Source organism: Scyliorhinus torazame, chromosome 12, assembly GCF_047496885.1.
Source record: "Scyliorhinus torazame isolate Kashiwa2021f chromosome 12, sScyTor2.1, whole genome shotgun sequence".
NCBI classification, from domain to species: domain Eukaryota; kingdom Metazoa; phylum Chordata; class Chondrichthyes; order Carcharhiniformes; family Scyliorhinidae; genus Scyliorhinus; species Scyliorhinus torazame.
The window spans coordinates 220,457,630-220,473,325 of record NC_092718.1 but is presented as its reverse complement, the minus strand read 5'-3'; the positions used below and the strand labels follow the sequence as shown (position 1 = coordinate 220,473,325).

General features: G+C 58.2%; 1 protein-coding gene across 1 annotated transcript in view; it reads left to right on the top strand.

Annotated features, from left to right (window-relative positions):
• The window catches only part of LOC140387130 (scavenger receptor class F member 2-like), a 269,752-nt gene extending 266,176 nt beyond the window's left edge, over nucleotides 1-3,576 (top strand). The window contains exon 9 of the mRNA XM_072470141.1: nucleotides 29-3,576. Within this exon, the coding sequence (XP_072326242.1) occupies nucleotides 29-1,080 (1,052 nt within the window). The 3' untranslated portion in view covers nucleotides 1,081-3,576. The remainder of the gene's footprint in view (nucleotides 1-28) is intronic.
• Nucleotides 3,577-15,696: the final 12,120 nt, after the last annotated feature.

Genomic DNA, 15,696 nt, shown 5'->3' with positions numbered 1-15,696 from the left:
TTTATTTGAATGTTTGCCTCTGTTTCAGGAAACGTGCTGCCGCCGCCTGTGGGTGAATTTCAGGAGTTGAGTTCCAGGTGTAACTATTTCCCGGCTGAGCAGGCAGAGCTGACCAGTGAGGACGCGCTGCAGCCATTGTCCATCCCCAGAACATCCAGCATTGTGAAGGCTAAGAGACCCTCTGTCTCGTTTGCGGAGGGGACAAAGTTTGGCCCAGAGCTCAGACGAGGGTCGATGCCAGAGTGCAGGAGTGTCCCCACAGCCAACCTGCAGAGGAAGAGGAAACTATCCTGGACTATGTGTAAACTGTCGCCCACCATATCGGAGCCTGCAGCTCCTCCCCACGCCGTCTGCCAGCCCTATGAATGCACCGTCCTCCCCGGTATTGACCCAGAGGGCGAGGGGCCCCATCGGTACAGCAAGCCCTCTGCCAGGGGCAGAGTGGGAGATCGCAGGGGTGCCTCAACCGCAGCTAAGAAGGAGCGGGCGTCCGAGGGGAGCAGGAGGTTGATGCCATCTGGTGATCCCAAAGACGCTGCCAGAGATGGGAATGTGGCAGCAGTCTCTGGCAAGGCAGGCGAAACAAAGCGTTCCTCTAAGATTTGGGAGGGTTCAGTGGAAGGAATTGGAGCTGGGACCGTCCAGGCAATGTTGAAAAGATTTGGCAGCTTTCAGAGGCAGTGGTCGAGTCCCAGAGAGGAATTAAGACCCAGAATCCGGGGAGAGAATATCTACAAAATCCATCGGAAACTGGCTGCCCTGGATAAGAACTGCAAACCCCAAGCACCAGACAACATGGCAGCTCCTGCAGAGGAGAAGCCTCTCTCCAGGCCCCCCAACACACCGGCTGATGCTACCCACCCACAGGGCCAAGCGGAGGGCAATGCCACCCTGTCCAAGAAACCGCTCATCCCAACCACGCCCGTCCTTCGGAGACTGGTGGCGAACGTGGCAGAGGATGGTGGGCAAGTGGGCAAGGTGCCCTCCCCCAGGCCAGGGCACGACGCCTGTGAGCAGGGCCATGGGAATGATCTCTGCGAAGTCTGCCTCAGCCCAGACCCAAATCCCCAAGTCCAATGAGAAGCTGGTCGAAGCTGTGAAAACCTTGCACTCCACTTTGCAGAGTGTGTCCAATATGAGTGTGAGCAGAGTGTGTCCAATATGAGTGTGAGCAGGGTGTGACCAGTAGGAATGTGAGCAGTGTGTGTCCAATAGGAGTGTGAGCAGTGCGTGTCCAATAGGAGTGTGAGCAGCGTGTGTCCAATATGAATGTGAGCAGGGTGTGACCAGTAGGAATGTGAGCAGTGTGTGTCCAATAGGAGTGTGAGCAGTGTGTGCCCAATAGGAGTGTGAGCAGCGTGTGTCCAATATGAGTGTGAGCAGTGTGTGTCCATTGGAGTGTGAGCAGTGCGTGTCCAATAGGAGTGTGAGCAGTGCGTGTCCAATATGAGTGTGAGCAGTGTGTGTCCAATAGGAGTGTGAGCAGTGCGTGTCCAATAGGAGTGTGAGCAGTGCGTGTCCAATAGGAGTGTGAGCAGTGTGTGTCCAATAGGAGTGTGAGTGTCCATTGGAGTGTGAACAGTGCGTGTCCAATATGAGTGTGAGCAGTGTGTGTCCAATAGGAGTGTGAGCAGTGTGTGTCCAATAGGAGTGTGAGTGTCCATTGGAGTGTGAGCAGTGCGTGTCCAATGTGAGTGTGAGCAGTGTGTGTCCAATAGGAGTGTGAGCAGGGTGTATCCAATATGAGTGTGAGCAGTGTGTGCCCAATAGGAGTGTGAGCAGCGTGTGTCCAATATGAGTGTGAGCAGTGTGTGTCCATTGGAGTGTGAGCAGTGTGTGTCCAATAGGAGTGTGAGCAGTGCGTGTCCAATAGGAGTGTGAGCAGTGCGTGTCCAATAGGAGTGTGAGCAGTGTGTGTCCAATAGGAGTGTGAGTGTCCATTGGAGTGTGAACAGTGCGTGTCCAATATGAGTGTGAGCAGTGTGTGTCCAATAGGAGTGTGAGCAGTGCGTGTCCAATATGAGTGTGAGCAGTGTGTGTCCAATAGGAGTGTGAGTGTCCATTGGAGTGTGAGCAGTGCGTGTCCAATATGAGTGTGAGCAGTGTGTGTCCAATAGGAGTGTGAGCAGTGCGTGTCCAATAGGAGTGTGAGCAGTGTGTGTCCATTGGAGTGTGAGCAGTGTGTGTCCATTGGAGTGTGAGCAGTGTGTGTCCAATAGGAGTGTGAGCAGTGTGTGTCCAATAGGAGTGTGAGCAGTGCGTGTCCAATAGGAGTGTGAGCAGTGTGTGTCCAATAGGAGTGTGAGTGTCCATTGGAGTGTGAACAGTGTGTGTCCAATATGAGTGTGAGCAGTGTGTGTCCAATAGGAGTGTGAGCAGTGCGTGTCCAATATGAGTGTGAGCAGTGTGTGTCCAATAGGAGTGTGAGTGTCCATTGGAGTGTGAGCAGTGTGTGTCCAATATGAGTGTGAGCAGTGTGTGTCCAATAGGAGTGTGAGCAGTGCGTGTCCAATAGGAGTGTGAGCAGTGCGTGTCCAATAGGAGTGTGAGCAGTGTGTGTCCAATAGGAGTGTGAGTGTCCATTGGAGTGTGAACAGTGCGTGTCCAATATGAGTGTGAGCAGTGTGTGTCCAATAGGAGTGTGAGCAGTGCGTGTCCAATATGAGTGTGAGCAGTGTGTGTCCAATAGGAGTGTGAGTGTCCATTGGAGTGTGAGCAGTGCGTGTCCAATGTGAGTGTGAGCAGTGTGTGTCCAATATGAGTGTGAGCAGGGTGTGTCCAATATGAGTGTGAGCAGGGTGTGTCCAATATGAGAGTGAGCAGGGTGTGTCCAATATGAGTGTGAGCAGGGTGTGTCCAATATGAGTGTGAGCAGGGTGTGTCCAATATGAGAGTGAGCAATGTGTGTGAGGGTTAGTTAATTCCCCACAGCCACAAACACTCTCTGATCCACCCGGACAGGAGTCAGAGTCGCTCCATGGACACAGATTGACTTTCTGTCTGTAATCCCGGTGGGAGCAGCATTCCTGAGGGAATACCCTGGGTGCAGTGGACACGCCTCAGCGAGGCCCAGTCGTGCTGAGGGAGGAATCTCTGTCCGGGGTCTTCATTCTTTGCTTCAATGTGCATCCCACCTTTTACCCGTTGTTATTTTATGATGGGGGGGTTTGCCCCTCCCTCTGAAGGAAGCAGTGATGTCCGAGTGAGACCTGATGGGCGGAGGTAGTTTCCCGGGACAGGCACACCAGGAGACACTGAATGAGGGGGTCCCGACTCTCTGCCCCCCTCACTGGGCCATTTCTGCAGATGCCCCTCACCTGACGTCATGGCCACCAACCCGCGGGGCCACGCCAACCCTTCTGCCCCCGCACCCCCTCCAACACTTCCAGACAGAATTCTCCCATGGTTGGGATTATCCGGAGTGGGAAGCTGCCAAATGACGAAGGATTGATTCCAACATTATGACATTGTCCTTCCCGTGTGGCCCGTGTCCCGGGATATCACTGGCTATTCCAACAATGTCTGTGTATATTTGAAATGTTGTTTGATTTTTGTAAAATATCAGACTTCACTCTGCACTTTGTTGGGAGTGGTGAATTCCGCCTGGAGTGGATCCGGATAGCAGCTGTTTAAATTGGATTCGTTGGGGAAAAAAACAAACACGTTATTTCCAGCCAGTCGGAATCGTTCTAACGGAAAGTCGCTGAAATGAAACTTTCGGGGCGGGATTCTGCGTGATCAGAGGCTGCGATCGGGAAAGGTGATTGGGCAGAGAATCCGACACCGAAATCGCAATTCTCCATTTCCTCGACAGCGCCGTCGATGCGTTCGCGTGTCATTAACGGACCCAACCCGCTATTCTCCGGGGCATCCGCGGTGCTCTGCCTCCGATGGGCCCCCCTGGCTGGGGGGGCTTCTGCCAGGGTCGGGGGGAGGAGCGGGCGGTGGCCAGGAGGTGGGCCGTGGGGTCGGGGTGGACGGGCACGGAACACCATTGCCGCAGCCGGCAAGGCAGCCATGCAGCTGCGCAGGCCGCTAACTGCCCGCTGGGAACTCAGGGACACGGGGTTGTCTCGGTGTCCACCCCAGAGATAGATAGGTTCTTCATTAACAAGGAGATCAGGGGATTATGGGGAAAAGGCAGGAGAATGGGGATGAGAAAATATCAGCCATGAGTGAATGGCGGAGCAGACTCGATGGGCCGAGTGGCCTAATTTTGCTCCTATGTCTTCTGGTCTTATGAGCGCGCTCCAGCACTACCAGTGGCACCTTGTTGTCTGGGATGAGTGTGTGTGGGGAGTGTTATGTGTGTGTGCGGCTGGGATGAGTGTGTGTGGGGAGTGTAATGTGTGTGTGTGGCTGGGGTGAGTGTGTGTGGGGAGTGTAATGTGTGTGTGTGTGGGGAGTGTAATGTGTGTGTGCGGCTGGGATGAGTGTGTGTGGGGAGTGTAATGTGTGTGTGCGGCTGGGATGAGTGTGTGTGGGGAGTGTAATGTGTGTGTGTGTGGGGAGTGTAATGTGTGTGTGCGGCTGGGATGAGCGTGTGTGGGGAGTGTAATGAGTCTGTGTGGGGAGTGTAATGAGTGTGTGCGGCTGGGATGAGCGTGTGTGGGGAGTGTAATGAGTGTGTGTGGGGAGTGTAATGTGTGTGTGCGGCTGGGATGAGTGTGTGTGGGGAGTGTAATGTGTGTGTGCGGCTGGGATGAGTGTGTGTGGGGAGTGTAATGTGTGTGTGCGGCTGGGATGAGTGTGTGTGGGGAGTGTAATGTGTGTGTGCGGCTGGGATGAGTGTGTGTGGGGAGTGTAATGTGTGTGTGTGGCTGGGATGAGTGTGTGTGGGGAGTGTAATGAGTGTGTGCGGCTGGGGTGAGTGTGTGTGGGGAGTGTAATGTGTGTGTGCGGCTGGGATGAGTGTGTGTGGGGAGGGTAATGTGTGTGTGTGGCTGGGATGAGTGTGTGTGGGGAGTGTAATGTGTGTGTGCGGCTGGGATGAGTGTGTGTGGGGAGTGTAATGTGTGTGTGTGGCTGGGATGAGTGTGTGTGGGGAGTGTAATGAGTGTGTGCGGCTGGGGTGAGTGTGTGTGGGGAGTGTAATGTGTGTGTGCGGCTGGGATGAGTGTGTGTGGGGAGTGTAATGCGTGTGCGGCTGGGATGAGTGTGTGTGGGGAGTGTAGTGTGTGTGTGTGGCTGGGATGAGTGTGTGTGGGGAGTGTAGTGTGTGTGTGGCTGGGATGAGTGTGTGTGGTGCGTGTAATGTGTGTGTGCGGCTGGGATGAGTGTGTGTGGGGAGTGTAGTGTGTGTGTGTGGCTGGGATGAGTGTGTGTGGGGAGTGTAATGTGTGTGTGCGGCTGGGATGAGTGTGTGCGGGGAGTGTAATGTGTGTGTGCAGCTGGGATGAGTGTGTGTGGGGAGTGTAGTGTGTGTGTGGCTGGGATGAGTGTGTGTGGGGCGTGTAATGTGTGTGTGTGCGTCTGGGATGAGTGTGTGTGGGGAGTGTAATGTGTGTGTGCGGCTGGGATGAGTGTGTGTGGGGAGTGTAATGTGTGTGTGTGGCTGGGATGAGTGTGTGTGGAGAGTGTAATGTGTGTGTGCGGCTGGGATGAGTGTGTGTGGAGAGTGTAATGTGTGTGTGCGGCTGGGATGAGTGTGTGTGGAGAGTGTAATGTGTGTGTGCGGCTGGGATGAGTGTGTGTGGGGAGTGTAGTGTGTGTGTGCGGCTGGGATGAGTGTGTGTGGGGAGTGTAATGTGTGTGTGCGGCTGGGATGAATGTGTGTGGGGAGTGTAATGTGTGTGTGTGGGGAGTGTAATGAGTGTGTGTGGGGAGTGTAATGTGTGTGTGTGGGGAGTGTAATGTGTGTGTGTGGGGAGTGTAATGTGTGTGTGTGGGGAGTGTAATGTGTGTGTGCGGCTGGGATGAGTGTGTGTGGGGAGTGTAGTGTGTGTGTGGCTGGGATGAGTGTGTGTGGGGAGTGTAATGTGTGTGTGTGGCTGTGATGAGTGTGTGTGGGGAGTGAAATGTGTGTGTGCGGCTGGGATGAGTGTGTGTGGGGAGTGTAATGTGTGTGTGCGGCTGGGATGAGTGTGTGTGGGGAGTGTAATGTGTGTGTGCGGCTGGGATGAGTGTGTGCGGGGGGTGTAATGAGTGTGTGTGGGGAGTGTAATGTGTGTGTGCGGCTGGGATGAGTGTGTGGGGAGTGTAATGTGTGTGTGCGGCTGGGATGAGTGTGTGCGGGGGGTGTAATGAGTGTGTGTGGGGAGTGTAATGTGTGTGTGTGGGGAGTGTAATGTGTGTGGGGAGTGTAATGAGTGTGTGTGGGGAGTGTAATGTGTGTGTGCGGCTGGGATGAGTGTGTGTGGGGAGTGTAATGTGTGTGTGGGGCGTGTAATGTGTGTGTGGGGAGTGTAATGTGTGTGGGGAGTGTAATGAGTGTGTGTGGGGAGTGTAATGTGTGTGTGCGGCTGGGATGAGTGTGTGTGGGGAGTGTAATGTGTGTGGGGAGTGTAATGTGTGTGTGTGGGGAGTGTAATGTGTGTGTGTGGGGAGTGTAATGTGTGTGGGGAGTGTAATGAGTGTGTGTGGGGAGTGTAATGTGTGTGTGCGGCTGGGATGAGTGTGTGTGGGGAGTGTAATGTGTGTGGGGAGTGTAATGTGTGTGTGCGGCTGGGATGAGTGTGTGTGGGGAGTGTAATGTGTGTGGGGAGTGTAATGTGTGTGTGTGGGGAGTGTAATGTGCGGCTGCAGTTTCTCAGCCTCCCGAGTGTCAATCGCGGACCCGGTGAATCCCGCACCGTTTCCCACTGGAATCGATTGTGTTCCACGTGGTGCTGGTGCAGCCCCTCCCCCGGTGCTGCCCCTCCCCCAGTGCGGCCCCTCCCCCGGTGCTGCCCCTCCCCCAGTGCGTCCCCTCCCCCGGTGCGGCCCCTCCCCCGGTGCGGCCCCTCCCCCGGTGCGGCCCCTCCCCCAGTGCGTCCCCTCCCCCGGTGCGGCCCCTCCCCCGGTGCTGCCCCTCCCCCGGTGCGTCCCCTCCCCCGGTGCTGCCCCTCCCCCGGTGCTACCCCTCCCCCGGTGCTGCCCCTCCCCCAGTGCTGCCCCTCCCCCAGTGCTGCCCCTCCCCAGTGCGGCCCCTCCCCCGGTGCTGCCCCTCCCCGGTGCGGCCCCTCCCCCGGTGCTGCCCCTCCCCCGGTGCTGCCCCTCCCCGGTGCGGCCCCTCCCCCGGTGCGGCCCCTCCCCCGGTGCGGCCCCTCCCCCGGTGCGGCCCCTCCCCCGGTGCTGCCCCTCCCCGGTGCGGCCCCTCCCCAGTGCGGCCCCTCCCCCGGTGCGGCCCCTCCCCAGTGCTGCCCCTCCCCCGGTGCGGCCCCTCCCCCGGTGCTGCCCCTCCCCCGGTGCGGCCCCTCCCCCGGTGCTGCCCCTCCCCCGGTGCGGCCCCTCCCCCGGTGCTGCCCCTCCCCTGGTGCTGCCCCTCCCCGGTGCTGCCCCTCCCCCGGTGCGGCCCCTCCCCCGGTGCTGCCCCTCCCCCGGTGCTGCCCCTCCCCCGGTGCTGCCCCTCCCCCGGTGCGGCCCCTCCCCCGGTGCGGCCCCTCCCCCGGTGCTGCCCCTCCCCCGGTGCTGCCCCTCCCCCGGTGCTGCCCCTCCCCTGGTGCTGCCCCTCCCCCGGTGCGGCCCCTCCCCCGGTGCGGCCCCTCCCCCGGGGCAGCTCCTCCCCCGGTGCTGCCCCTCCCCCGGTGCTGCCCCTCCCCTGGTGCTGCCCCTCCCCCGGTGCGGCACCTCCCCCGGTGCGGCCCCTCCCCCGGGGCAGCCCCTCCCCCGGTGCTGCCCCTCCCCCGGTGCGGCCCCTCCCCCGGTGCTGCCCCTCCCCTGGTGCTGCCCCTCCCCCGGTGCTGCCCCTCCCCCGGTGCGTCCCCTCCCCCGGTGCAGCCCCTCCCCCAGGGCGGCCCCTCCCCCGGTGCTGCCCCTCCCCGGTGCTGCCCCTCCCCCGGTGCTGCCCCTCCCCTGGTGCTGCCCCTCCCCCGGTGCGGCCCCTCCCCCGGTGCTGCCCCTCCCCCGGTGCGGCCCCTCCCCCGGGGCAGCCCCTCCCCCGGTGCTGCCCCTCCCCCGGTGCGGCCCCTCCCCCGGTGCTGCCCCTCCCCTGGTGCTGCCCCTCCCCCGGTGCGGCCCCTCCCCCGGGGCAGCCCCTCCCCCGGTGCTGCCCCTCCCCCGGTGCGGCCCCTCCCCCGGGGCAGCCCCTCCCCCGGGGCAGCCCCTCCCCCGGTGCGGCCCCTCCACAGTCACTGAGTCAGTCCAGGGTTGGCGCCAGTTTTGCCCCACCAATCCTGCACCAGCATCAACACTTAGGGCGTGAATCCCGCCCCCGCCGGCTGCTGAATTCTCCAGCGCTGGGGATTTGGCGGGGGTGGGAATTGTGCCGCGCCGATCGGCCACCCCTCGTGGCGGCCCCGCCCGGTGATTCTCCGGCCCGCAATGGGCCGAGTGGCCGCCCGCTATCGTCCGGTCCCACCGGCGTTAATTAGAGTCGGTACTTACTGGCGGGACTTGGCTGCGTGGGCGGCCTCCGGGGTCCACGGGGGGGGGCGCGGGGGGATCTGGCCCCGGGAGGTGCCCCCACGGTGGCCTGGCCCGCGATCGGGGCCCACCGATCCGCGGGCGGGCCGGTGCCGTGGGAGCTCTCTATTCTTCCGCGTTGGCTGCTGTGGTCCTCCGCGATTGCCGACGCGGAGATGAACCCCCCCCTGCGCACGCGCTGGAGCTCCCGCCCATGTGCCAATTCACACCGGCTGGCGGAGCCCCTTCCCCGCCGGCCAGTGCGCCACAAACCACCCCGGCACTGGCCTGGCACCTGGAGATGCGGAGCATTCCGCACCTTTCGGACGGCCCCACCCGGAGTGGTTCACACCACTCCCCACCGGGACCCCCCGCCCCGCCGATTCCCGCAGGATCCCCCCTTTAGTCTCAGGAAGGGAGAATCCGGCCGTCGGATTATCGCTCCATACAGGCTGCCTCCGCTGCTGCTGATTTCCAACACGGAGTTCCCGTTTCAGCGTTTACATTCTGCATCAGTGCTCATGATATTGGTGACGAGACTGACCCCCTGACAGTGCGGCACTCCCTCAGTACTGACCCTCTGACAGCACAGCACTCCCTCAGTACTGACCCTCTGACAGTGCAGCACTCCCTCAGTACTGACCCTCTGACAGTGCAGCACTGCCTCAGTACTGACCCTCTGACAGTGCAGCACTCACTCAGTACTGACCCTCTGACAGTGCAGCACTCCCTGAGTACTGACCCTCTGACAGAGCAGCACTCCCTCAGTACTGACCCTCTGACAGTGCAGCACTCCCTCAGTACTGACCCTCTGACAGTGCAGCACTCCCTCAGTACTGACCCTCTGACAGTGCAGCACTCCCTCAGTACTGACCCTCTGACAGTGCAGCACTCCCTCAGTACTGACCCTCTGACAGTGCGGCACTCCCTCAGTTCTGACCCTCTGGCAGTGCGGCACTCCCCCAGTACTGACCCTCTGACAGTGCAGCACTCCGTCAGTACTGACCCTCTGACAGTGCAGCACTCCCTCAGTACTGACCCTCTGACAGTGCGGCACTCCCTCAGTACTGACCCTCTGACAGTGCGGCACTCCCTCAGTACTGACCCTCTGACAGTGCAGCACTCCGTCAGTACTGACCCTCTGACAGTGCAGCACTCCCTCAGTACTGACCCTCTGACAGTGCGGCACTCCCTCAGTACTGACCCTCTGACAGAGCAGCACTCCCTCAGTACTGACCCTCTGACAGTGCAGCACTCCCTCAGTACTGACCCTCTGACAGTGCAGCACTCCCTCAGTACTGACCCTCTGACAGTGCAGCACTCCCTCAGTACTGACCCTCTGACAGTGCAGCACTCCCTCAGTACTGACCCTCTGACAGTGCAGCACTCCCTCAGTACTGACCCTCTGACAGTGCGGCACTCCCTCAGTTCTGACCCTCTGGCAGTGCGGCACTCCCCCAGTACTGACCCTCTGACAGTGCAGCACTCCGTCAGTACTGACCCTCTGACAGTGCAGCACTCCCTCAGTACTGACCCTCTGACAGTGCGGCACTCCCTCAGTACTGACCCTCTGACAGTGCGGCACTCCCTCAGTACTGACCCTCTGACAGTGCAGCACTCCGTCAGTACTGACCCTCTGACAGTGCAGCACTCCCTCAGTACTGACCCTCTGACAGTGCGGCACTCCCTCAGTACTGACCCTCTGACAGTGCAGCGCTCCCTCAGTACTGACCCTCTGACAGTGCGGCTCTCCCTCAGTACTGACCCTCTGACAGTGCAGCACTCCCTCAGTACTGACCCTCTGACAGTGCAGCACTCCCTCTGTACTGACCCTCTGACAGTGCGGCACTCCCTCAGTACTGACCCTCTGACAGTGCAAGGCTCCCTCAGTACTGACCCTCTGACAGTGCGGCTCTCCCTCAATACTGACCCTCTGACAGTGCAGCACTCCCTCGGTACTGACCCTCTGACAGTGCGGCTCTCCCTCAGTACTGACCCTCTGACAGTGCAAGGCTCCCTCAGTACTGACCCTCTGACAGTGCAAGGCTCCCTCAGTACTGACCCTCTGACAGTGCAGCACTGCCCAATTCTTTTTTCAAGTCTCGGAGAGTGTCTGGGATCCAGAGGTTTGTGTCTGATAGGCAAGAGCGAGACAGACGGGCACAGAGAGACAGAGACAGACAGACAGGTGGAGAGGGACAGAGAGACAGAGACAGGCAGACAGGCGGAGAGGGACAGAGAGACAGAGACAGACAGACAGGTGGAGACGGACAGAGAGACAGAGACAGACAGACAGGTGGAGAGGGACAGAGAGACAGAGACAGACAGACAGGTGGAGAGGGACAGAGAGACAGAGATAGACAGACAGGTGGAGAGGGACAGAGAGACAGAGACAGACAGACAGGTGGAGAGGGACAGAGAGACAGAGACAGACAGACAGGCGGAGAGGGACAGAGAGACAGAGACAGACAGACAGGTGGAGACGGACAGAGAGACAGAGACAGACAGACAGGTGGAGAGGGACAGAGAGACAGAGACAGACAGACAGGTGGCGAGGGACAGAGAGACAGAGACAGATATACAGGTGGAGAGGGACAGAGAGACAGAGACAGACAGACAGGTGGAGAGGGACAGAGAGACAGAGACAGGCAGACAGGCGAGAGGGACAGAGAGACAGAGACAGACAGACAGGTGGAGACGGACAGAGAGACAGAGACAGACAGACAGGTGGAGAGGGACAGAGAGACAGAGACAGACAGACAGGTGGAGAGGGACAGAGAGACAGAGACAGACAGACAGGTGGAGAGGGACAGAGAGACAGAGACAGGCAGACAGGTGGAGAGGGACAGAGAGACAGAGACAGACAGACAGGTGGAGAGGGACAGAGAGACAGAGACAGACAGACAGGTGGAGAGGGACAGAGAGACAGAGACAGACAGACAGGTGGAGAGGGACAGACAGACAGAGACAGACAGACAGGTGGAGAGGGACAGAGAGACAGAGACAGACAGACAGGTGGAGAGGGACAGAGAGACAGAGACAGACAGACAGGTGGAGAGGGACAGGGAGACAGAGACAGACAGACAGGTGGAGAGGGACAGGGAGACAGAGACAGACAGACAGGTGGAGAGGGACAGAGAGACAGAGACAGACAGACAGGTGGAGAGGGACAGAGAGACAGAGACAGACAGACAGGTGGAGAGGGAGAGAGAGACAGAGACAGACAGACAGGTGGAGAGGGACAGAGAGACAGAGACAGACAGACAGGTGGAGAGGGACAGAGAGACAGAGACAGACAGACAGGTGGAGAGGGACAGAGAGGCAGAGACAGACAGACAGGTGGAGAGGGACAGAGAGACAGACAGACAGGTGGAGAGGGACAGAGAGACAGAGACAGACAGACAGGTGGAGAGGGACAGACAGACAGAGACAGACAGACAGGTGGAGAGGGACAGAGAGACAGAGACAGACAGACAGGTGGAGAGGGACAGAGAGGCAGAGACAGACAGACAGGTGGAGAGGGACAGAGAGACAGATACAGACAGACAGGTGGAGAGGGACAGAGAGACAGAGACAGACAGACAGATGGAGAGGGACAGAGAGACAGATGCTGAACCTCCGCAGCTCAGAGAGTGTTTTCCAATCTCTGGACCCAGGCTCCATGATGCAGATATTTCTGTGTTTTTCTCAAGCCCAGGTGAATGGAGAGAGGATGTTTCCAAGCTGCCGGGACTGGCTACACGTGCAAACCCTCAAACTGCTGTCTCGGAGCGACAGAGCCCAGTGTGGGTTACTGCCTGGGGCCACAGTGACTCCACAACATCCTCACTCCTATTGTCACAGTGACCTTCATGTTTAAAGTCCGTATTCGGTCTTCCTGTTTCCAAACTCCATCATCCTACATTTAAAGTAATTTCCAAGTTCCAGGAGTGTGGTTGAGCTGATAAATCGCGAGCTGTGTTTTATTTCCATTGGCAGCTGTCTGAGGTCCATGCGGGATGGGCAGCGATGAGGAAAACCTCATCCCACCCCCTCACTCTTCAAAATGCTCCAAACGTTCCCCACCCTCAATACTCCCCAATTATTCCTCCCAGGCCCTCTCCTCGAATTTCACAGGATCATTGCACTCTCTCCTCAGTAAAGATCAAAGGAACATTTTTAGATGGAGCCCCTCCCCCCCCCCCCCCCCCCCCCCCCCCACCACACCCACAAAGTTACTATTTATTATCTGGGAAGAACCTTTGTAGAATATTCCCAGAATATCTACCTTATTCCCAGCTCACGGTTATGTAACAGACGGTCAGTTCATTTTACCTTCTGCATCTTCCAGTAAATTCAGCCCTCCCAAAATTTCCAAAGATCTGATTCTGCACAGACCAGGCTTGTTAGAAAGTCCTTATCGCCATCGAGGAGGCCATTCGCCCCATCAGGCCTAATGCTGGCTCTTCATCAACGATCCAGTCAGTCCATTTCCTCCCCCCCCCTATACCTGAATATGAAAATAGCACCGAACACAGCAGACCACCTCCTGTCCCCAACCACCCCCCACCCACCAACACATCCTCACCTAACCTCATCCCTAACCCCACCGACCCTCATCCCTAACTCCCCCTCCCCACCGACCCTCATCCCTAACCCCACCGACCCTCATCCCTAACCTCCCCTCCCCACCGACCCTCACCCCTAACTCCCCCCTCCCCGCCGACCCTCACCCCTAACTCCTCCTCCCCACTGACCCTCACCCCTAACTCCCTCCTCCCCACCGACCCTCATCCCTAACTCCCCCCTCCCCACCGACCCTCATCCCTAACACCCCCTCCCCACCTACCCTCATCCCTAACTCCCCCTCCCCACCGACCCTCACCCCTAATTCCCCCTCCCCACCGACCCTCACCCCTAACTCCCCCTCCCCACCGACCCTCATCCCTAACTCCCCCTCCCCACCGACCCTCACCCCTAACTCCCCCTCCTCACCGACCCTCATCCCTAATCCCCCTCCCCACCGACCCTCATCCCTAACTCCCCCTCCCCACCTACACTCATCCCTAACTCCCCCTCCCCACCGACCCTCACCCCTAACTCCCCCTCCTCACCGACCCTCATCCCTAATCCCCCTCCCCACCGACCCTCATCCCTAACTCCCCCTCCCCACCGACCCTCATCCCTAACACCCCCTCCCCACCTACCCTCATCCCTAACTACCCCTCCCCACCGACCCTCATCCCTAACTCCCCCCTCCCCACCGACCCTCATCCCTAACTCCCTCCTCCCCACCGACCCTCATCCCTAACTCCCCCCTCCCCACCGACCCTCATCCCTAACTCCCCCTCCCCACCGACCCTCACCCCTAACTCCCCCTCCCCGCCAACCCTCACCCCTAACTCCCCCCTCCCCACCGACCCTCATCCCTAATCCCCCTCCCCACCGACCCTCATCCCTAACTCCCCCTCCCCACCTACACTCATCCCTAACTCCCCCTCCCCACCGACCCTCATCCCTAACTCCCCCTCCCCACCGACCCTCACCCCTAACTCCCCCTCCCCGCCAACCCTCACCCCTAACTCCCCCCTCCCCACCGACCCTCATCCCTAATCCCCCTCCCCACCGACCCTCATCCCTAACTCCCCCTCCCCACCTACACTCATCCCTAACTCCCCCTCCCCACCGACCCTCATCCCTAACTCCTCCTCCTCACCTACCCTGATTCCTAACTACCCCTCCCCACCGACCCTCATCCCTAACTCCCCCTCCCCACCGACCCTCATCCCTAATCCCCCTCCCCGTCTACCCCACCCTGTTTCCAAACAAAGATACTTATAAAGCATCCAGAAACTAATTGCCATCTCCAGTGGAGACAATAGAGATGAGTATCATCTCAACAATGTGTGTGTGCATTGGCAGCACCGCTACAAAAGTGATTGCAGGTCTATCCCTCTCTGATTGGTGAAGTAAAGACCACAGCTGCCCCTCAGTGAAACTGCAGAACCCCGGAATCTCGAGAGCAACTATTCGCCTGCTGAAGCCAGTGTCACTGGAATAATGAATTGCAGCAGCCACAGTGCTCAATCATCCCCTCCACACGAGTCAAGGATTGTTTCGAATACTTTTTGTTAAAAAAACTTACTTTGAACTTATTCTCATTTCTAATCAGTATGAATATATGTGCATGTGTTTTATTATGTGGGTGCTCTGCCATTGGGGTGGAGGGTCCCTCAGGATAACTCTAACTCAAGAAATCTGCTTAAATTGGCTCCTTTGAAAACATAACTATTGGGACAGGGGGAAAGGGATCCGCGAAGGGAGGGATCCTGTTTAGATCCACGTGTGTGACCAGCAGAGGGGGTTGAATAAAGAAAGGGAGCCGGTTCACCCCTCCTCCCCCGGGGCCTAACAATTTGGGCGATTATCCCAGCCAGAAAGTAACAGATTGGGGGGATCATCCGGGATTTCAACAAATTGTGGGCTTGTGCTGAAATAGTTCCCTCGGAAGCGGCAGAGTAACAAATTGAGGGATCTCATCCAGATTAACGAATTTCAGGAACCTCACCAGATAACAGATTGGGGGCTCGTCTGAGATTTGTTCCCACAGACTAAACAAACAGATTAGAGTGGGGGAAGTAAACTGGTCCTTTGGAACCAATTTTCACAAACTGCAAAAAGTCTGAAATATTAAATTATTAAAATGCCCATTGTTGACACCCGTACGTTTTTTTTTTAGCAGAACCTGCAAAAGTTGCTTTTGAGGATTTAAGCGTTCTGACCCTTTATAACAGTTGGAGTTAGCGAGGGACTTGGGATTAGAATTTCGGATGAAAGCTGGATAACCCAAAAAGTTTTAAAGGAGCGGCGAATGGTGTAAGGCGGAGATTGAGGATTACGACTTGGATAGCGTGGCGTTCAGAGTTTAAAACTGGAACAGTGGAAATTGGAATTTCAAAGAGAGAAAGAGGAAAGGGAATGACAGGTTAGGACACAAAAGGAAGAGAGAGTTTCAGGAAAGATAAGAGGAAAGAGCAGCATATTAGCACACAGTGCTACCTCACTGTGCCAGGGTCCCAGGTTCGATTCCCGGCTTGGGTCACTGTCTGTGCGGAGTCTGCACATCCTCCCCGTGTCTGTGTGGGTTTCCTCCGGGTGCTCCAGTTTCCTCACACA